Source organism: Mesoplodon bidens, assembly GCF_964165515.1.
Source record: "Mesoplodon bidens genome assembly, chromosome: 1".
NCBI lineage: Eukaryota > Metazoa > Chordata > Mammalia > Artiodactyla > Ziphiidae > Mesoplodon > Mesoplodon bidens.
This window is the reverse complement of record NC_138176.1, coordinates 225,398,225-225,421,801: the sequence shown is the minus strand read 5'-3', so window position 1 is coordinate 225,421,801 and position 23,577 is coordinate 225,398,225. Positions and strand designations below refer to the sequence as shown.

Below are 23,577 nucleotides of genomic sequence, written 5' to 3'. Positions count from 1 at the left end.
TTTCCTATGTGCTGACCAGTTGTCTATGTTTAAATAGCACCATCGTCAACTGTTTTCTTTCTTAGTAGGTGTAATGCTTCATCAATAGAATTTAGTTAACTAATTTAAGAACTAGGAGGAAAGTTAACACTGGGATTTTTCTATTGATTGAAATGTATTAGCAGTAGAAACTTAGAGTTTACTTTTAACATACCTAATTTTGTGTTGATTTTGATTAGTGTTTATTTCAATTTTTTTAGTTAGTATCTTATTACAAATGCAATTGAGATAGAATCAACAAATAATAGGATATTAGCAGGAGCTGCAGTTATCCTAGGCTGGAGGACTTTCTAAGAGGATGCACTCCCATGCCCCTTGGCAGTAGGACTGAGTTCTGCACCAAGTCTTCCTCTCCATAGGCTGCTTTTGAGTGACTATATGACTTTCCCCAGAGCAAGTGATCCTAGAGAGAATGACAGAAGCCCCAGTGTCTTCTTATGACCTAGCCTTGATAGTCACACGCCATCATTTCTGCTACATCTTGTTACAAGTGAGTTATTAAATATAGCCCAGCCTCCATGGCAGGAGAATCAAGTTCCACCTCTTGAAGAGAAAATATCAAAAAATTCGTGGACATGTAACAGGTTACAACTTTTATGTAAACAGGGTACATAAAGAGGCCCTTCTGGTTTATTAGCCATAGTTGCTTTACAATCCCAGTAAAGCTTTTGATTCCATAATTTTGTAATTTAATGAGGAATTTCAGGGTTCAGGAGGAAGCAGCTCAGAATGGCATAGTAGATTTCCTTATCTTAATAAAAAATTCTACTGATTATCTCTCTTTTGTTTTTAAAGATTTATTTATTTATTGGCTATGTTGGGTCTTCATTGCTATGCGTGGGTTTTCTCTAGTTGTGGCAAGCAGGGGCTACTCTTGTTGTGGTGTGTGGGCTTCTCGTTACGGTGGCTTCTCTTGTTGCAGAGCACAGGCTCTAGGTGCGTGGGCTTCAGTAGTTGCAGCACATGGGCTCTAGAGTGCAGGCTCAGTAGATGTGGCGCACAGGCTTAGTTGCGCTGCAGCATGTGGGATCTTCCCGGACCAGGCTTGAACCTGTGTCCCCTGCATTGGCAGATGGATTCTTAAGCACTGAGCCACCAGGGAAGTCTTTACTGATTATCTCTTTATTTTAAAAAGAGTTTTATGTGTTGTCATACTTAGGAACTCTTTGTAATGTTTTCCCACAGTTGATGAAAGCTGAAAGTCTTAGTTTATTAAGTCAGTCAGTTAAATAGATCTTCAGCACTTACAGTGTATCAATCACCCAGTAATGTACAATATAAATATCATCTTGCCCACAAACATTTAAACAGATATGTAAATAAAAGAAAAAACCATGTAAGTGAAGGAAGGATGTTTTGGGTATTTTGATAGTGGTTAGTGCAGATGGAGTGCTTTGGATAAGATGGTCAGAAATGTCTTCCTATGTGACTTTAAATTTTGATATGAAGGACTGGAATCAGCTAACCTTTGTAAGAGTGAACAGCATGTGTAAAGGCCCTGAAACTTCCAGTGTTTTAAGGAATGTTGGAAGGCAAGTATCACCGGCACTTAGTGATTTCTGGAAGATGGTGTCAGTTTGGAGGCGGGAACTTATTGTAGAAATTGAAGTAAAATGTAGTATCATTGAAGGGAGACATCTTTTTTGGGGGGGGGAGTATAATTGCCTTACAATGTTGTGTTAGTTTCTGTTTTACAACAAAGTGAATCAGCTATTTGTAAACATATATCTTCTCCCTCTTGAGCCTCCCTCCCACCTGCCCCCCTATCCCTCCGCTCTAGGTCATTACAGGAAGAGAGACATCTTGTTTAGAGACTTTAAGGAGATACAATTTCTGTGACTTGGAGATTAGCTAAATTTGGACAACGATAAAAAGGGGAGGCATCCAGTGTGTCTTCCCAAGTTTCAGCTTGAACTGCTCAGTAGCACAGACTGAGATGGGGAACACTGTAGAAGGAGTACCTGTATGCATCCACCCTCCCATACCCCCATGGTTGGGGTTGGGGGTGGGGGGCAGAAGTGAATGAACTGTAAAGGAGAAGGTTAGTTTTAGATCTGTTGAAATTGAAACCCCTGAAAGATGTCTAGACTGAAATGTTGAATAGGAAGTTAGGTATAAGAAGGTATGGCTAGAGCACAAATGAAAAGTGTAGTAATTGGGAGTCATTACCATTTAGATGAAATTTGAAGCCCGAGAGGAATGAACTCACCTGGGGAGAGACTGTAGAATGGGCAGGAGAAACGAGGGCTGCATTCTGAGGAGATGCCACATTTAAATGTTAAGTAAATGAAAGAAAACAAAACAAAACAAACAGAAAGGCCTTGAAAAATGGGAAATCCAGGAAAATGTGATGCCAAAGAATGAGAGTATTTCAAGAAGGTAAGATTTGATGAAAAATCAGTAAGACATAGACTGAAAAAAGGCCATTGCATGTAGCAACAGCAGGTTTTGGCTGCCAGAGGTTGACTGTTGTGAGTTTGTCTATTCAGTATCAACAAGTTCTAGTTGGCAAGCAGGCCCTTGAATTCTGTTGCAGCCTTTGGGCTATCTCTCTTGGTTTGGGTTTAGGTGTAAGACTTCTGACTTCTCAGTCAATAGGACATGAGTAGGTAGAGATATTTGGATTAAATCCTGACCTACTACTGATGGCAAATGGCAGGAGAATTAATCCTACTATCACTCTTCTACCTGTAGCTCTTGATCTGGAATATTCTCTCTGACACTTCATGAGTACTTGACAGTATAAGCATATACACGTCAATACCAGTTATAAGCCATAACAACATACTGAACCAACCCAAAGTTTCTACCTACAATATCATCTTAGTTTTCTCTTCACTAGTTTTGCCCAACCCTGTCACTTGATTCAGACAATTTTTTTTTCTGTTAGGGAACACTAATCAAGGAATTTAACACATAAATAATCAGAGGTTATAACAGCTACCAGGAGATCATATTATCTTGCAGTTTGAAGCTTGGTGTCAAGTACATGGATGAGGTTAGGATGAGCAGAGGTTAGGCCATAGTGGGTGACTGGAGTGGTAGGAGGGCTTTTTTCTCCTTTTATTTCTTGCTCCATGGTCTGTGCCAGTTTCTCCCCTACATACCTCCCTGCATTTAGAGTGCCTGTGCTTGGGACCTCCTTTTTTTTGTTGTTTCCAGACATGCTGCTGCAGCTCTTCAGAGTAGCCTTTGGTGCTTTTGGTAACTTCTGCACACAGCAACTCCTCCTACAATGGTACAAAGAAGGACAGTGATTTGGGTTTCTGTATCCAACAGAGTTATAACATATCAAAATTTATGGGATGCAGCTAAAGTAGTATTCAGGGGGAAATTTTATAGCTTTAAATACCTATATCTGAAATACAGAAATGCCTAACATCAGTAACCTAAGCTTCCATCTTTAGAAACTAGAAAAAGAAGAACAAGCTAAATGGAAAACAAGTAGGAAAAAGTGACTAAAGAAAATTAGAGCAGAAATCAATGAAAAACAGACAAAAAACAATAAAGAAGATCAATTAAACAAAAGCTGATTCCTTGAAAAGCTCAATAAAATTGACATTCTTTTAACTGCCTAACTATGAACAAAAGAGATGGTATGAATTACCATAGTCAGAAATGAAAGAAGGGACTGCACTGCTTACCATGTAGAAATTAAAAAGATTAGAAGGAAATATCCTGAACAACTTCAGCCTACAAATTAAGACAATTGTGATGAGATGGGTAAATTCCTAGAAAGACAGAATTGTCAAAACTGACTCAAGAAGAAATTAAAATTCTGAATAGGCCTATAAGAGGTCCATTGAATTAGTAATTTAAAAATCTTCCCACAAAGAAGAATCAAAGCCCAGATGGCTTTACTGGTGAATCTTATCCAATAGATAAATTAGAAAAGATACCAATCTTTCATAAGCTCATCCACAAGAAACAGGAAGAAGAAACAGTTTCTAGCTCATTCTGTGAGGCCATCTTTACCCTAATACCAATGCTAGGCAAAGACATCACAAGAAAAAACAAGCTAACAAGAGAAGACTGTAGACTAATATCCCTAATGAACATGTATTCAAAAATCCTTTATAAAACATTATCAAACCAAAGCCAGCAATATACAAAAAGGATTATAAAGTAGCCATGTGGGTTTTATCACAGGAATGCAGATTGGTTTAAATGTGAAAATCAATTAATGTTATGCATGAAGTTAATAGAATACAGGACAAAAAACCCCCCAAAACCCACATGATCATCTCAGTAGACACAGAAAAAGCATTTGACAAAATGAAACACACATTCATGACTAGAAAATCTCAACTGAATAGAAATATAAAGGAATTTCTACAAACAGATAAATAGCAACCATCAAAAACCCACATAACATACACTGTACTTAATGTTGAAAGACTGAATGCTTTTCCCCTAAGTTCAGGAATGCTAGAATGTCTTCCATTCTCACCACTTCTATCAATATTATATTGATATATAATGTGTGATAAGCCTGTGTGATAGGAAAGGAAGGGAAGGGAAAAATCAAAGGCATCCAGATTGGAAAGGGAAATGTCTTTATTCCTAGATGACAAAAGACATGTACAATATTTGCAATGAAAAGTGTAAAACATGGCTGTTTGAAATTAAAGACAGACATCAGTAAATGGAGACATTCCATATTCATGGCTCAGAAGGTTCAATATGATTAAGATGTCAATTCTTCTTCAATCTATAAACTTAATACAATCCCTATCAAAATTTACTACACTTTTTGGGAGAAATAGAGAAGCTGAAATACAATGGATCTAGAATTGCCGAAACAATTTTGAAAAAGAACAACAAAATTACAGAACTTATACTATCTGATTTCAAAACTTACCATAAAACCATAGTAATCAAAATGTGTGCTACTTATACAAGGATAGGCACATAAATTAATGAAACTATGTTGAGAATAAAGAAATAAACCCTTCCATTTATGGTCAGTTGCTTTTTAAGAAACGTGCCAACACAATTCAATGAAGAAAGGGTAATCTTTAAACAAATGGTACTGTAATGACTGGATAGTCACATGCAAGAAAATGAACTTCAACACTTACCACACACTGTTAATAAGAATTAAGGTGTGTCACAGACCTATATTTAAGATCTAAAACTAAAAAATTTCTCAAATAAAATATAGGATAAAAACTTTGTCATCTTGCATTAAGCAAAGAGATCACATGTGACATCCAAAAGCATAATTCATAAAAGACAACAATTGAGAAGATGGATTTAACTAAAATTTAAAATGTTTGTGCTTTAAATATATCACTAAGTATGTGAAAAGATAAGCCACAGACTGAGAAATATTTGCACATCATGTATTTGATAGACTTGTATCCAAAATGTATGAAGACCTTGGACAACTCAATAATAGGACAGAAGCAACCCAATTAAGGTAAAAAAGATCTGAATAGTAATTTCCTCAAAGAAAATAAACAAATGGCTAATTAACACACGAGAAGATGTTCAACAATGTACATTAAAATTATAATAAGATACCATTTTACACTCACTAGAATGGCTATAATAAAAATTTCATACAATAGCAAGTACTGGCAGAGATGTGGAAAATTTGGAACATCATACATTGTTGGAATGTATAATGGAAGACAATTTGGCAGTTTCTCAAAAATATAAATATTAAGTTAACAGGCAACCTGGCAATTTCACTCCTAGGAATCTATCCAAAAGAAATGCAACCATATGTTCAGCAACGACGTGTACGTGAATGTTCTGAGTAGCATTTTTCATAATAGCTAAAAACTGGAATCATTTAAATGTCTATCAAGTGGTGAATGGATTTAAAAAATGTGGTATATTCTATATTCATACAATGGAATACTATTGACAGTCAAAAGAAATGACGTGCTCATACATGCTGGCACATTGATGAACCTCAAAACATTATGGTTAGTAGAAGAAGCCTGATGCAGAAGATTACATGATGTATGATTCCATTTATCTGAAATGTTCAGAAACGGCTAGTTCACAGAGACAGAAAGCAGATTGATAGTTGCCTAGAGCTGGGGATAGGAATAGGAATTAACTGCAAATAGGCACAAGGGAAGTTTTAGTGTTGATTAAAATGTCCCAGAATACAATGTGGTGATAATTGCACGACTCTAGAAATTTACTTTTAAAAAATCATTGAGGGCTTCCCTGGTGGCGCAGTGGTTGAGAGTCTGCCTGCCGATGCAGGGGACACGGGTTCGTGCCCCTATCCCGGAAGATCCCACATGCCGCGGAGCGGCTGGGCCCGCGAGCCATGGCCGCGGAGCCTGTGTGTCCGGAGCCTGTGCTCCGCGACGGGAGAGGCCACAACAGTGAGAGGCCCGCGTACAGCAAAAAAAAAAAAAAAAAAAAAAAAAAAAAAATCACTGAGTAAGTACACTTACAAGGGTAAATTTTGTGTTACGTAACTTATAACTGTGGAAATAAAGCTTGAGCAAAGCACGTATCTTGTCCTGAGCAGTAGGAAGAGCTGTGACAGCATTGCTTTTCTAAGATGCTGGACTCCGGATGTCGTAAGTAGTCCTGCCACCTATTGCCCACTGCTGCTTAGCATTGGTCAGTTTTATCCCTTGTTATTTACATGGCCTTAAGAAAACAGAGAACTTGGTCTACTACTAGGCTCTATAAAAGCATGATAGTTTACCTTACCTTTGTCCGAACCCACGAATAGACACCTGAGGAGCTGGGATCCTCTTTCCCCTATGACAATGGGTATACAAACATGATGTTTACATTTATAATGTACAGACATGCTGTCTTTAAGCCATGACTATTTAAACTGATAAAGATGTGAATACAGTGTTATGTGGATTACTTAGTTACTGTGATTACGTTTGCATCAGGAAGGCAGTGAATTACTAATCATACTGTTCCTAATCAACATTTATGGAGCCTAGACATTATAATGGCTTTCTAATGACAGCTTACCTTGATGAATAGAATATGGGTCATAGACCTGTGGCTCATCCAAATCATTCGTTTAACCATTAATTATAGATTGAAACATCTCTAGCATTCGTTAATATAACATGAAGAGAACGTCTCAGAGTAATACAGATGCCATTTTGAACGAGCACAAAAGTCATGATTTATTATTGATCTAATTAATCGAATTAAGTTTAATTTGATTCTATATCAAATTCTTGTTCTTGCAGGCGTATCTCATTAGCTAGTCCTCGTCAACTTTTTAAAGCTTCTAATATGACCCAGCGATGGCAACACAGGGAGATTTCAAATTTTGAGTACTTGATGTTTCTCAACACAATAGCAGGTAATTTAAGCTCACATGTTGATGTATTTCAAATGATAAATTATTAATAGTGATATGATTAGATTATTTTGAATATTTATATAAATAGAGTCATTCCATGTAAAGCTAAAGGCGTAAGCAAGCATACAGAGATGGGAAGAAATGAAGTATAGCTAAAGAACAATTAATGGTATAGTATGTGTGTGTGTTTGTGTTTGCGTGTACATAAAATATATATTCATAAAGGTATAATGAAAAAGAAAACTAGAAAGGTAGTGTGGAGACGTGCAAGATTTTTTTGTCAGTTTGAGGAATTGGCAGTCAATTCACAGGGAAACTTTAGAAAGTTTTGGAACAAATGAGTAATATCAGAACTGTATGAAAAGTTGGAAGCAGTATGAAGGATAAATTATGGTGCAAAGAGTCTAGGTAGAGAGCAGAAGTTAGGAAGCAATTACATATAAAAAGTAATGAGGGCCTGCATTAGAGAGGTGGCAGTAGGAAGTAAAACAAAGGATTAGATAACACAAGAATTGGGCTTCCCTGGTGGCACAGTGGTTGAGAATCTGCCTGCCAATGCGAGGGACACGGGTTCGATCCCTGGTCCTGGAAGATCCCACATGCCGTGGAGCAACTAAGCCCGTGTGCCACAACTACTGAGCCTGTGCTCTAGAGCCCATGAACCACAACTACTGAGGCTACGTGCCACAACTACTGAAGCCCACCCGCTTAGAGCCCGTGCTCCACAACAAGAGAAGCCACTGCACTGAGAAGCCTGCACGCCGCAATGAAGAATAGCCCCCGCTCACCGCAACTGCAACTAAAGAAAGCCCGCGCACAGCAACAAAGACCCAATGCAGCCAAAAATAAATTAATTAATTAAACAAACAAACAAAAAAGATAACAAGAATTTACAAGGTACAAACCATTTGCCATGTAGCTGACTGAATGTTGGGAGTAAATGAGAAAAATGTGTCAGGAAAGACTTCCAGGCTTCTGCTCTACATCATGAGGAAAATGATGGTGCCATTAAAGGGAGAAGAAGTCAAAAAATTGATCTAGAGAAGGATGATTTTACTGTGCTAGCAAGACATCCAAGATAAGATATTAAAAAGAATTGTTGGAGTATAGGTTAAGTGAGGGTATTTGCAGCTTAGAGATAGGACTTTGGATTTCACCTGCATAGAGAGGAATCACCAAGAGGGAGAGTTGAGATTACCAAGCCAGGTGATATAGAAAGCAGTGAGGTAAGGTCTGGGGAATGCACTTGTGCATAACAAAAAGAAAGAGGGAAAGTTATTAAAGAAGAGAAGAGAATGACTGACTTAGGCGTAAGCAAGCATACAAAGATGGGAAGAGTTTATAGACTTAGTAGGAGGAGAACTAAGGTGAAGCAAATGTCTTGAGATACAAGGGGAAAGGGAGAAAGGCCTTGGCCGCTGTATTAGATGTGATGGAGAGGTAAGGGAGAATTAAGAGTGAGTACAGGCCATGCCTTTGCTTTAACATCTCAGGACTTACAGGTTACTTTATAGGGGTTTGTTTTCTTTCTTTTTTTTTAATATTTATTTTATTTATTTGGTTGTGCCAGGTCTTAGTTGCGGCAGGCTGGCTCCTTAGTTGTGGCATGAGAACTCTTAGTTGCAGCATGCATATGGGATCTAGTTCCCTGACCAGGGATCGAACCCAGGCCCCCTGCATTGGGAGCGCTGAGTCTTATCCACTACGCCACCAGGGAAGTCCCTAGGGGTTTATTTGCAAAACAAGCAAAAATGTTTGATTATAAGGACTGAATGGTTCGAGATTAAATGACAATATTAGAGGTAGATTACAGTTTTCTTGTTTAATAGTAAAGAGAGGGTGAGTTAAGGCAGCAGAGAGTAACTGTGAAAGAGGAAGAGAGAGGAAAAGTTACAATTCACATTATGAGGGGGACCTGTTCAAGAGCTCAGGTGGAAGAATCACACCTCCCAGAGAATAAAGACACTGTTGAAGAAGTGGAGAAGAGAGGGTGTAGTACGAAGAATTGGAAGTTCAGGGCTTACACTGAAAAACTCTTAAGATTCATCAGTTAGGAAGATACTCATCTGAGGGTCCACTGAGGGAAAGGAAAAAAGAAAGTTTGAACAGTTATGTGGAATTTAGTAGGGATTGTATAACTAGAGACTGAAAGGATTATTAAGTAAGAATGAGAGACAGGAAACTTATGTAACAAGTTTAAATGGACATCTTTTGTACATGATAAATCAATTAACACCTAGATTGAATGCAGTGTAATAATCACGGACAGCATTTATGAAATGGTCCGCTCTCAAATAACTTCTACTGTGCCTATAGTGTCTTTTAAATATATCCCCTGGATATTCTCTTTAAAGAATAGAATCAATAATTTGTTTTGGATGGTTTTTACATACACTAGAGGCTGGGGTGGAGTCTCATGTTATTTAATATTTCTTTTACAGTGTTATCTGTGATACATATAGGTTCTCGTGATATCATGACACATTTCCCAAAAGACAGTCACTAGGCGTTCAGTAACTAAATATTGAATTTAACTTACTTAATAAAAGTCTGTTTACAGTGAGCAGGTATGTACTCTTTTTTTTGTAGGTACAATAAACTTGATTATTTAAGCAGATAGGCTAAGAAGAGGATTTTACTGTTTACTAACATCTCAATCAGGAAAATGAGAGACAATGGAGACATCAAACTAGACTGCTTTTTGCTGTTAAGTGTGGTTATTTTTTTCTGGGAGACGTTAACATTGACAGAAACATGTAACGACATAAATACTTCAGAATTAAAACTGTCCTAGTTATTCATGTGTCCTAAGACTATTTCCAGGTCACTCAAGGAAGAACTCTGTTACTCTAATAGACCTCAAGCCCATGATGAATACAGTGAAATAAAATGTTAAAAGCATCAAATCAAGTTGTAGTCCTTGCTCCGCCCTGTCCAATCAGGGGACTATTTACCCTCTGCTCCCGGGTCTCTTAGGCAGCCACGCCCATGAGCACACGCCCAGAAGCTGCTCCTGCCCCACACTCCCTCCCTCTGCCTTTCACTTCTCAGCTGCCAAGATCCTGGAAGCTTTGAAGCTCAGCAGAGAAGGCAAATTCATTGAAAACAGTCTGTAAAGTGTCAAGCAATATCCAGATATTACTGGCACTCTGCCTGTCTCCTGCCTGAACTTGGGATTCTTCCACGGAGTGAGTGGTCCTGGGTTCCACATTGGCATTACTCATTTGGTTGATGAAGACATATTGACAAAGTTGTTGTTGGTTATATCCTTTTGCATTCTCACTAGCAATGCAAAAGACGGACTGTTTCTCCACACCCTTGCCGACAGACTATATTGTCAAGCTTTTGAACGTTTGCTAATCTGGTACCGCAGGACTGCCTGCTTGCTGAGACCCTCTGTAAAAGCTCCATGCACCCTGCTATTGAGCGCTCCGAGGAGGTAACAGTATTCAGAGAGGGTCTTGGTGCTCCGACTGGGTGTCAGGCCTGTGCCTCTGAGGTGGGAGAGCCGAGTTCAGGACATTGGTCCACCAGAGACCTCCTGGCTCCATGTGATACCAAATGTCGAAAGCTCTCCCAGAGATCTCCATCTCAAAGCTAAGACCCTGCTCCACTCAACAACCAGCAAGCTACAGTGCTGGACACCCTATGCCAAACAACTAGCAAGACCAGAACACAACCCCACCCATTAGCAGAGAGGCTGTCTAAAATCATAAGGTCACAGACATGCCAAAAAACACCGCCGGTCGGGATCCTGCCCACCAGGAAGACAGGATTCAGCCTAATCCACCAGAATATAGGCACTAGTCCCTTCCACCAGGAAGCCTACACAACCCACTGAACCAACCTTAGCCACTGGGGACAGACACCAAAAACAACAGGAACTACGAACCTGCAGCCTGCGAAAAGGAGACCCCAAGCACAGTAAGTTAAGCAAAATGAGAAGACAGAGAAACACACAGCAGATGAAGGAGCAAGGTAAAAACCCACCAGACCAAACAAATGAAGAGGAAATAGGCAGTCTACCTGAAAAAGAATTCAGAGTAATGATAGTAAAGGTGACCCAAAATCGTGGAAACAGAATGGAGAAAATACAAGAAACATTTAACAAGGACCTAGAAGAACTAAAGAGCAAAGAGACAATGATGAACAGCACAATAAATGAAATAAAAAATTCTCTAGAAGGAATCAATAGCAGAATAACTGAGGCAGAAGAAACGGATTAGTGATGTAGAAGATAAAATAGTGGAAATAACTACTGCAGAGCAGAATAAAGAAAAAAGAATGAAAAGAATTGAGACAGTCTTAGAGACCTCTGGGACAACATTAAATATACCAACATTCGAACTATAGGGGACCTGGAAGAAAAAGAGAAAAAGGAATGGACTGAGAAAATATTTGAAGAGATATTTGAAGTTCAAAACTTTCTAATATGGGAAAGGAAATAGTCAATGAAGTCCAGGAAGCGCAGAGAGTCCCATACAGGATAAATCCAAGGAGAAACACACCAAGACACACGTTAATCAAACTATCAAAAATTAAATACAAAGCAAAAATATTATAATTGGCAAGGGAAGAACAACAAATAACATACAAGGGAATCCCCATAAGGTTAACAGCTAATCTTTCAGCAGAAACTCTGCAGCCAGAAGGGAGTGGCAAGACATATTTAAAGTGATGAAGGAGAAAAACCTACAACCAAGATTACCCAGCAAGGATCTCATTCAGATTCAACAGAGAAATTAAAACCTTTACAGACATGCAAAAGCTAAGAGAATTCAGCAACACAAAGCCAGCTTTACAACAAATGCTAAAGGAACTTCTCTAGGCAGGAAACACAAGAGAAGGAAAAGATCTACAATAACAAACCCAAAACAATTAAGAAAATGGGAATAGGAGCATACATATTGATAACTACCTTAAATGTAAATGGATTAAATGCTCCCACCGAAAGACACAGACTGGCTGAATGGATACAAAAATAAGACCCATATATATGTTGCCTACAAGAGACCCACTTCAGACCTAGGGACACATACAGACTGAAAGTGAGGGGATGGAAAAAGATATTCCATGCAAATGGAAGTCAAAAGAAAGCTGGAGTAGCAATTCTCATATCAGACAAAATAGACTCAAATAAAGACTATTACAAGAGACAGAGAAGGACACTACATAACATTCAAGGGAACAATCCAAGACGAAGATATAACAATTGTAAATATTTATCCACCCAACATAGGAGCACCTCAATACATAAGGCAAGCGCTAACAGCCATAAAAGGGAAATCGGGGCTTCCCTGGTGGCGCAGTAGTTGAGAATCTGCCTGCCAATGAAGGAGACACGGGTTCGAGACCTGGTCTGGGAAGATCCCACATGCCACGGGGCAACTGGGCCCATGAGCCACAACTACTGAGCCTGCATGTCTGGAGCCTGTGCTCCGCAAAAAGAGGCCGCGACAGTGAGAGGCCCGCGCACTGCGATGAAGAGTGGCCCCCGCTCACCGCAACTAGAGAAAGCCCTTGCACAGAAACGAAGACCCAAGACAGCCAAAAATAAATAAATAAAAATAAATAAATTTATTTTAAAAAAAGGGAAATCGATAATAACACAATCATAGTAGGGGACTTGAACACCCCACTTTCACCGATGGACAGATCATCCAAAATGAAAATAAATAAGGAAACACAAGCATTAAATGATACATGAAACAAGAAGGACTTAATTGATATTTATAGGACATTCCATCCAAAAACAACAGAATACACTTTCTTCTCAAGTGCTCATGGAACATTCTCCAGGATAGATCTTATCTCGGGTCACAGATCAAGCCTTGGTAAATTTAAGAAGATTGAAATCATATCACATATCTTTTCCAACCACAATACTATGAGACTAGATATCAATTACAGGAAAAAAAATCTGTAAAAATTACAAACACATGGAGGCTAAACAATACACCACTTAATAGCCAAGAGATCACTGAAGAAATGAAAGAGGAAATCAAAAAATACCTAGAAACAAATGATAATGAAAACACGATGACCCAAACCTATGGGATGCAGCAAAAGCAGTTCTAAGAGGGAAGTTTATAGCAATAAAATCCTACCTCAAGAAACAAACATCTTAAATAAACAACCTAACCTTACACCTAAAGCAATTAGAGAAAGAACAACAAAAAAACCCCAAAGTTAGCAGACGGAAAGAAATCATAAAGATCAGATCAGAAATAAATGAATAAGAAATGAAGGAAATGATAACAAAGATCAATAAAACTAAAAGCTGGTTCTTTAAGAAGATAAACAAAATTGATAAACCATTAGCCAGACACATCAAGAAAAAAACGGAGAAGACTCAAATCAATAGAATTAGAAATGAAAAAGGAGAAGTAGCAACTGGCACTGCAGAAATACAAAGGACCATGAGAGATTCCTACAAGCACCTATATGCCAATAAAATGGACAACCTGGAGGAAATGGACAAATTCATAGAAAAGCACAACCTTCCGAGACTGAATGAGGAAGAAATAGACAAAATAGACCAATCACAAGCACTGAAATTGAGACTGTGATTAAAAATCTTCCAACAAACAAATGCCCAGGACCAGATGGCTTCACAGACGAATTCTGTCAAATATTTAGAGAAGAGCTAACACCTATCCTTCTCAAACTCTTCCAAAATATAGCAGAGGGAGGAACATTCCCAAATTCATTCTACGAGGCCACCATAATCCTGATACCAAAACCAGACAGAGATGTCACACAAAAAGAAAACTATAGGCCAGTATCACTGATGATCATAGATGCAAAAATTTCCAACAAAATACTAGCAAACAGAATCCAACAGCACATTAAAAGGATCATACACCATGATCAAGTGGGATTTGTCCCAGGAATGCAAGGATTCTTCAGTATGCGCAAGTCAATCAATGTGATAAACCATAATAATAAATTGAAGGATAAAAACCATATGATCATCACAATAGATGCAGAAAAAGCTTTTGACAAAATTCAACAGCCATTTATGATAAAATCCCTCCAGAAGGTAAGCATGGAGGGAACTTACCTCAACATAATAAGGCCATATATGACAAACCCACAGCCAACATCGTTCTCAGTGTTCAAAACCTGAAACCATTTCCTCTAAGATCGGGAGCAAGACAAGGTTGTCCACTCTCACCACTATTATTCAACATAGTTTTGGAAGTCCTATCCACGGCAATCAGAGAAGAAAAAGAAAGAAAAGGAATACAAATCGGAAAAGAAGAAGTAAAACTCTCACTGTTTGCAGATGACATGATACTACACATAGAGAATCCTAAAGATGCCACCAGGAAACTACTAGAGCTAATCAATGAATTTGGTAAAGTAGCAGGATACAAAATTAATGCACAGAAATCTCTTGCATTCCTATACACTAATGATGAAAAATCTGAACGAGAATAAGGAAACACTCCCATTTGCCATTGCAACAAAAAGAATGAAATACCTAGGAATAAACCTACCTTAGGAGACAAAAGACCTGTATGCAGAAAACTATAAGACACTGATGAAAGAAATTAAAGATGATACAAACAGATGGAGGGATATACCATGTTCTTGGATTGGAAGAGTCAACATTGTGAAAATGACTATAGTACCCAAAGCAATCTACAAATTCAGTGCAATCCCTATCAAACTACCAATGTCATTTTTCACAGAAGTAGAAAAAATATTTCACAACTTGTATGGAAACACAAAATACCGCGAATAGCCAAAGCAAATCTTGAGAAAGAAAAACGGAGTTGGAGGAATCAGGCTCCCTGACTTCAGACTATACTACAAAGCTACAGTAATCAGGATAGTATGGTACTGACACAAAACCAGAAATATAGATCAATGGAACAGGATAGAAAGCGCAGACATAAATGCACCCACATATGGTCACCTTATCTTTGATAAAGGAAGCAAGAATATACAATGGAGAAAAGACAGCCTCTTCAATAAGTGGTGCTGGGAAAACTGGACAGCTACATGTAAAAGAATGAAATTAGAACACTCCCTAACACTATACACAAAAATAAACTCAAAATTGATTAAAGACCTAAATGTAAGACCGGACACTATAAAACTCTTAGAGGAAAACACAGAATACTCTTTGACATAAATCACAGCAAGATCTTTTTTGATCCAACTCTTAGAGTAATGGAAATAAAAACAAACAAATGGGACCTAATGAAACTTAAAAGCTTTTGCACAGCAAAGGAAACCATAAACAAGATGAAAAGACAACCCTCAGAATGGGAGAAAATATTTGCAAATGAAGCAACTGACAAGGGATTAATCTCCAAAATTTACAAGCAGGTCATGCAGCTCAATATCAAAAATACAAACAACCCAATCCAAAAATGTGCAGAAAACCTAAATAGACATTTCTCCAAAGAAGATATACCAATTGCCAGCAAACACATGAAAGGATGCTCAACATCACTAATCATTACAGGAATGCAAATCAAAACTACAATGAGTTATCACCTCATACCGGTCAGAATGGCCATCATCCAAAAACCTACAAACAATAAATGCTGGACAGGGTGTTGAGAAAAGGGAACCCTCTTGCGCTGTTGGTGAGAATGTAAATTGATACAGCCACTGTAGAGAACAATATGGAAGTTTCTTAAAAAACTAAAAATAGGGGCTTCCCTGGTGGCGCAGTAGTTGAGAGTCCGCCTGCCGATGCAGGGGACATGGGTTCGTGCCCCGAACCGGGAAGATCCCACATGCCGCGGAGCGGCTGGGCCCATGAGCCATGGCTTCTGAGCCTGTGCGTCTGGAGCCTGTGCTCCACAACAGGAGAGGCCACAACAGTGAGAGGCCCACGTACCGCAAAAAAAAAAAAAAAAAAAAAACTAATAATAGAGCTACCATACGATGCAGCAATCCCACTACTGGACATATACCCTGAGAAAACCATAATTCAAAAAGAGTCATGTACCACAATGTTCATTGAAGCTCTATTTACAGTAGCCAGGACATGGAAGCAACCTAAGTGTCCATCAACAGATGAATGGATAAAGAAGATGTGGCACATATGTACAATGGAATATTACTCAGCCATAAAAAGAAATGAAATTGAGTTATTTGTCGTGTGGTGGCTGGACCTAGAGTCCGTCATACAGAGTGAAGTACGTCAGAAAGGGAAAAACAAATATCATGTGCTAACACATACATATGGAATCTAAGAAAAAAAAATGGTTCTGAAGAACCTAGGGGCAGGACAGGAATAAAGACGCAGACGTAGAGAATGGACTTGAGGACACAGGGAGGGGGAAGGGTAAGCTGGAACGAAGTGAGAGAGCGGCATGGACATATATACCAAAGGTAAAATAGATAGCTATTGGGAAGCAACCACATAGCACAGGGAGATCAGCTCGGTGCTTTGTGACCACCTAGAGGGGTGGGATAGGGAGGGTGAGAGGGAGACGCAAGAGGGAGAGGGTATGGAGATATATGTATATGTATAGCTTATTCACTTTGTTATAAAGCAGAAACTAACACACCATTGTAAAGCAATTATACTCCAATAAAGATGTTTAAAAAAAACAAACAAACATCCAATCATAAGGGAGGCTTAGATACCAAGAATTTGTGTGGAGAGCTACTGTAATACTCAGCTGTATATTGATATGATATCCGTATATATTTGAGAACAGGAAAAGAATGGAGATGATAGAATACCCTATAAGAAAGGAATTCAACCAATATTAATATCCCTGTTTGCCTTGTATTTTAGCCATAAAAGTCTGTTCACATTAAATCTAAGTAAAAATAGGTAATAGACTAGTAAAATGGTGGAGTCAAACGCCAACATTTTTACTCCAGAAATAATGATGTCATCTACCGTGGTGCCTCCCTAAAGTGGTGATATCCAGAAAACTGCTGTTTCTACATGGATGGGCTACCTCATCCTTTGTTCTATTTATATTTTTAGTAGACCTGAATGTGTCGTTGAATGTCATTAGTTTAGAAGAAGCATAGAAGAGTATGTGGCAGCATTTGGGAATGGAGTAAGCAACATCTATGATGCTGTGCATTATGTTCAAAGGAGCATAGAATTTGAAAGCTGTCACAGAAATTTCAGAGTTATTAAGAACTACCTGGTCATTTTACAGTTGACTGTGAATGCCCATAGGGGTGAAGTCACTTGCACTTGGTTGATCAGTTGTTTGGTTGGTTGGTTAATTAATGGCAAAGAAAGGATTCTGGCTTTGAAAAACTCTATGAGATTGCAAATTGTTTTTTGAATTCTTAATGAAGATTATTTTATTTGGTGCAGACTTTCAACTAATAAAAAATAGTTGTGTAATTTATAAGATGTGGGTACAGGGTATCTGGATTTGAATGTAGTTCGACCGTTACTAGTTGCATGATTTGGGGCACGTTACATAAACTTCTGTGCCTCGGGTTTTTTATCTGTAAAACGGGGGCGATACCAATTTCATAGGGTTATTGTGAGAATTAATAGAAGTCGTGAATGGATAGCACTGGGAACAATGTCTGGCATCAGAAATTGTTGTTCTTGTTACATTTAGTATATTCCTGAATGTTTATCATTTCGTTCTTCTAAATTAAGAATGACTTTTTTTTCCTCTTCCAGGACGGAGTTACAATGACTTAAACCAGTACCCAGTGTTTCCCTGGGTCATTACTAATTATGAATCAGAAGAACTGGATCTCACTTTGCCAAGTAACTTCAGAGATCTGTCCAAGGTAATTTCTTAGTAATCATCTGAAATATCACTATCTTGAATATAAAAATATTCTAGTGATTATCTTTATTTTCACATCACATTTAAAAAATATTTTTAATATTATTATAACTTTAATATATTTGTCTTTTAAATGTATTTTCATTATTCTCAAATTTAAAATAGAAACATTTAATATACATGGTAACCTTGATGACAATTAAAAATATTAACAGATATTTTTTTCTTCATATACATTTAAGAAGATATTATTCCCAAATATCAACTTCTTCTAAGGGTGTCAGTACTTGATAAAAGATACGAAGAACATCATGGAAACTTCTCACCAGCACTCTTGTAAAAAGACAACTAACTCCACACTGTTCTGTGTCTCCTAAGTGACTTTCCTCTACCTCTTGCCCTTCTCTGAGCCATTCCTCACTACAACAGAATGGATCCTCTTCAAATGTAATTTTGAATTCCATAAATTCAGTGCTTAAGCCTTTCTGGACTTGTCCTTGCATGCAGAATGAATCTTTCCCGACTCCACAGTTTGCTTTCTCTGCCTTGAACGTTCATCCCCCTGCTCTGTGAGTGGCTGAGCCTTGAACGTTCATCCCCCTGCTCTGTGAGTGGCTGACTGTCTCAGTCCTTTAGGAACAGCACCTCCTTACAGAGACCACTACTGACTCCTTCCTTCCTCTTCTTCTTTCAGAGCACCTAAAATATCATGCATTTTTACATATCTTTCTACCTACTTGTTTTGGTTCTTCTTGTGTGCTCCACTGAAGTTCATAAAGATAGAGTTCTCATTTACCATTATTTCTCCCTCGCCTCGTATAGGACCTGCCATTCAATAAATGTGTTAAATGAATTAAATAATAAAATATACATGACATTTCCCCCAGGTTCTAAAAAATTAATTTTAACTGTATTAAAATTAATCAGTCTTTTTAATTTTAAAATGTGAAACATGTAAATAACAAAAACTACCTCTAATTTACCGCATATCAATAAGGAATAATTACGTTTTATACACACACACACACACACACACACACACACTGGTTTTTCTATAAGTATATTCTCATATCGTCAAGTATTCTTTAAGAATTTTCCTTTTCTGTCCTGAATTATCAACAAACAGGATATCCTGAGTCTTTTTTCACTTTTAAAGGAGAGTTTTCATTTTCAAAAGAAAGCCTCGTTTGCACATTACCTGTCAGATATGGGATTAATGTGTAGAATATATAGAGAACTCCTAAAACTCAACAACTAAAACTGAACAGCCTGATTCAAAAACAGGTCAAGAATTTGAATAGACAGTTATCCAAAGAAGTTATACAAATAGCCAATGAGCAGATGAAAAGGTGTTCAACATTACTAATTGTTAGGAAAATGTATATCAAAACCAAATGAGATACCACTTTACAGCCAGTAGGATGGCTTTAATTAAAAAATAAATAAATAATCATAAAATAACAAGTATTGGTGAAGATGTGGAGAAATTAGAGCCCTTGTGCACTGCTGGTGGGACTGTAAAATGGTGAAGCTGACATGGAAAAAAGTATGGCAGTTCCTTCAAAATAAAAAATAGAATTACCCTAAGATCCAGCTGTTCTACTTTTGAATATATACCCAAGAGAAATAAAAGCAGACTCGAAGAGGTATTTGTATACCAATTTTCATATTTATTATAGTATTATTTACAATAACCAAAAGATGGAAGCAATCCAAGTATCCACTGATGGATAAATGGATAAACAGAATGTGGTACATATACACAGGGAAATATTGTTCAGCCTTAAAGAGGAAGGAACCTCTGACACATGCTACAATATGGATGAACCTTGAAGGCATGATGCTAAGTGAAATAAGCCATTCACAAAAGGACAAACACTGTATGATTTCACTCATGTGAGGTATTTAGAGTAGTCAAATTCATAGAGACAGAAAGTAGAATGGTGGTTACCGGGGCCTGGCAGGGGGAGGGAGACTCACTTAATGGGTATAGAGTCTCAGTTTTGCAAGATGAAACAAATTCTGGAAATGGAAGGTGGTGATGGTTGGCCAACAACCTGAATGTAATGCCACTGAACTTACACTTAAAAGTGGTTAAAATGGTAAGGTTCATGTTATGTATATTTTATAACAATTAAAAAACAAAAACAATAAAAAGGCCAGTAAGGGGAGAAAAAGAGGTAATTAGTAAACTAGACACAAAATAGAGGTTTGAAAAAGCGCCTGCATGTTTCTGCTTTTTACTTTTCTTTGATCACCTTGAGAACAACATGCCCAGGTTAACTAGCTGGAGGGTCAGGACTGACACCTGGAGGATGGCTGAGCTGTGTGAGCTGAGGTCATCCTACATGAGCCAGCCCTCAGCTGACCACGAACACATGAGCAAGCACAACCAAGAGCAGCTAACTGTGGCCCAGATCAGCAGAATTTTCCAGGTGACCCGTTGACTATGAGGAATAATAAATGGATAAATGTTTTGGGTTTTTTTTTTTAAAAGGAAAGCCTTACTTACATTTAGGTATTGTACTTGCTCTAAGACCCTGTAGTATTTCACTGGAATCTGTAGAACTCTCTTGTCTAATAAATGAGGACTGTATTAGTTTGACTTGTGTAGTGAGCCATGCAGTAGGTCAATAGTAAAAACTGGACAGCTCTTTAATTCTCAGACCATTATATCCTACTATCCTTTATTTGAATTTTATGTAAGTGAAATTAAAGATCTCATTTTTCATTAAATTGTTAAAATGTAAAATTTGCCTCACAAAATAAATATATAACCTTTCTAGACATCTAGAAGAATTGCCTTTTTTTGTTTAAGCTGAGTCCTTCAGTTTGGACTTCTATTTAAGCACATAACTTATTAAGATGTTTTGTGCTTTAGAGGACGTTTTGTAGGCTCTTTAAGATGCAGTGAGTAGTTAGATGGATTGTGGACAAGGTGCATGTTTATGTCTTGGTGGAACAGTAGCAATGGTGCTAAGTGGGAGGCTATTTGGATTTTTCTGCTGAGGCTGTATTTCTCTCTTCTACCATCACTGTACCTGAACAAGAACTCCCATAACCCTATCACCTCGCCTTACTACTTCCTTGCCAAAAGCCTCTGTTCTCTGACCCTCATCTTTGTTCTCTGTTCCACTAAAAATCTTACATGACCAGAAGAAAGCCTTCAAAACAATTTTTTTAAAGTAGGTCCTATGAATTTTTTCATTATGAGAATCCGATGAAATAGTATCATCAAAATGCTGTTATTTGCCAAGTAAACAGAATCTTTTATTCAAATTGAATCTTATTTGTGTGTTGCAGCTGTTTCTAAGGAACTTGCCAAACAGTTTTGCTAGGTGTGTAAAACACTGTTTTAACTCATGGCTTTATAACTTATCTTCTGTTTGTGATAAATAAGGTTATTTTTAAATTCCACTAGACAAGCAATAGAAATTTTGCTTTTTTTATTTTATTAGTTTAAAAGTAAAAAGGGGCTCAAAAGCCAAAGCAAGAGTTATTTTCATTATTCTCTATCTATAAATGTCCATATCCGCTCTACAAAGACATAAACATATGACTTTTGTGATTTAGTGTGTTTAATTGTAGTAGTATCCATTTTTATATTATAAGAGATTTTGTGAAAGAGTTGTATTTTGTGCTGAGGAAGGAAAATTTATAAAGCGTGTTTTCGACACTAGCTGAACAGCACTTAATTGGCTAGCCAACAGTAGTGCGATTAGCAGAGCTGGGAAGAAGCAGGGAGCCCTAATACTCAACCACATAACCTACAGCGTCTCCTTTCCTATAAAGCAGCAGTCGTTCAAATGCTACAAAAGTCATTCAAGTTCATGCAAGTGGAATTCTGCTGCTGCTAATTGTTTTCATTAAATATTCATGGAAATAAGTGAGTTTGGAATTAACTGAATTATTTTAAGTGAAATAAGCATATCAGATATTTGAAAATTGTACTTTCCATGTATAACATTGTTTACTTTATAAAATGTATCTCATTCCTATTGGTATTAAAATCTGCCTAATGTTTACAGTATGATTCCATCTTGAAATATCTGTTTATATACATATTTTCAGGAATGCATCACATACATAAAATGAGCTATATCTGTATGAAAACGATTATAATAGAATTATATTGAAGTTTGTCCCATAGTATACATTTAGCAAACATTACTATTTGTTGAAATAAACTTGTGAAATCAAAGGAAACATTGTGTGCAAAGCTTAATTTAAAATATAAACAGATCTTACCCTCCTTCTTAAGTAGATAATATAGCCTGACTAGCTTTAAAATGCATTGTATTATTTATGTGTGTTTATGTCCATTTAATTTCCCCAAAGCTGGTTTTCAGAGGAGTTTTAGTAGTGTTGATACAAAGCTACAATTTTATTTGGTTATCTCTTCCATGTTGCACAGGGAATTCTCTTTCTGAAGCTGAATTAATGTAATCAACACCCTTTCTTCTGGATTATGTTTCTGATCATTCTCTTCAAAAAGAAAGTCTAAATGGGGCAGTGCAAAAAAAAATGTCTAGTCTGAAAATCACAATGAAAATTTAATATTTCCTTGTATCGAGAAACTCCTCATTTAACATAATGGTTTAATTTATTCCTTTAAAGCTGAAAAAAAGTAGAGATCAGTTTTGAAGTTGATTTTTTTTCTCCACCTTCCCTGTTGTTTCATCACTAGTCTGAAATTCTGACTGATGAGAAGACAGATCTAACCATGCATAAACTTTGAAGTGACATTAATCCATATTTTACAAATACACACTGATTTTTATATTTTGACAGTCTCCTTGGAAGAGATAAGAACATTTTTTTTGTCTTTTCTTTATAAGAAGTTATAATTAGGACAAGAATATATTAACAAAATGTCATACCATAATAACAAATTATGATGGTTGAGTGTTTCAGTACCAGGACTTGCTTGGTGGATTAGTAAGACTTTTTGTGCTATTGTGATTGATTGATTGATTGATTGACTGATTGATTTCCTTAGTAGGAGATTGATTGTGTAAGCCAGTGTTCTAAGTGAGGAAAATCAAGATAATCAGGTACAATCATTTCTGTTCTAATTGATCAACATAGTTATTTTGGAATATTTAATGTATATACCTGGATACGTATTCCAAAAAACAAGTATGTTGTTAGATTGAAATGCAACCATCCATTTCCAAGTGAAATCTTGCAAATGAAAACTCAGCTGTAAATTTCAGAAGGTAGGAACATCTCACTTTATTATTGTTAACTAATGTTTATTAAGGACTTAGTATATGCCAGGCTCTTATTTAAGAATATCACATGTGTTAATTCTTTTAACCCTCACAAAGGCCTTCTAAGATTGGTAACGTTATTATTGTCTTGACAGGGGCAGAAATTGAGGCACCATGGGGTTAAGCAAGTTGTACTAAGTCACACAGCTAGTGGATAGAACCAGAATTTAAACACTATGCCGTTCACAACTAGCATTTTAAAAAAGGAATA

At 37.3% G+C, this 23,577-nt stretch overlaps 1 protein-coding gene across 3 annotated transcripts in view; it reads left to right on the top strand.

Annotated features, from left to right (window-relative positions):
• The window catches only part of LRBA (LPS responsive beige-like anchor protein), an 808,478-nt gene that overhangs the window by 589,254 nt on the left and 195,647 nt on the right, over positions 1–23,577 (top strand). For all 3 annotated transcript variants that reach the window (XM_081242275.1, XM_081242274.1, XM_081242273.1), the window contains exons 43-44: positions 7,233–7,348; positions 17,982–18,094. In XM_081242275.1, the coding sequence (XP_081098401.1) occupies positions 7,233–7,348; positions 17,982–18,094 (229 nt within the window). The remainder of the gene's footprint in view (positions 1–7,232; positions 7,349–17,981; positions 18,095–23,577) is intronic.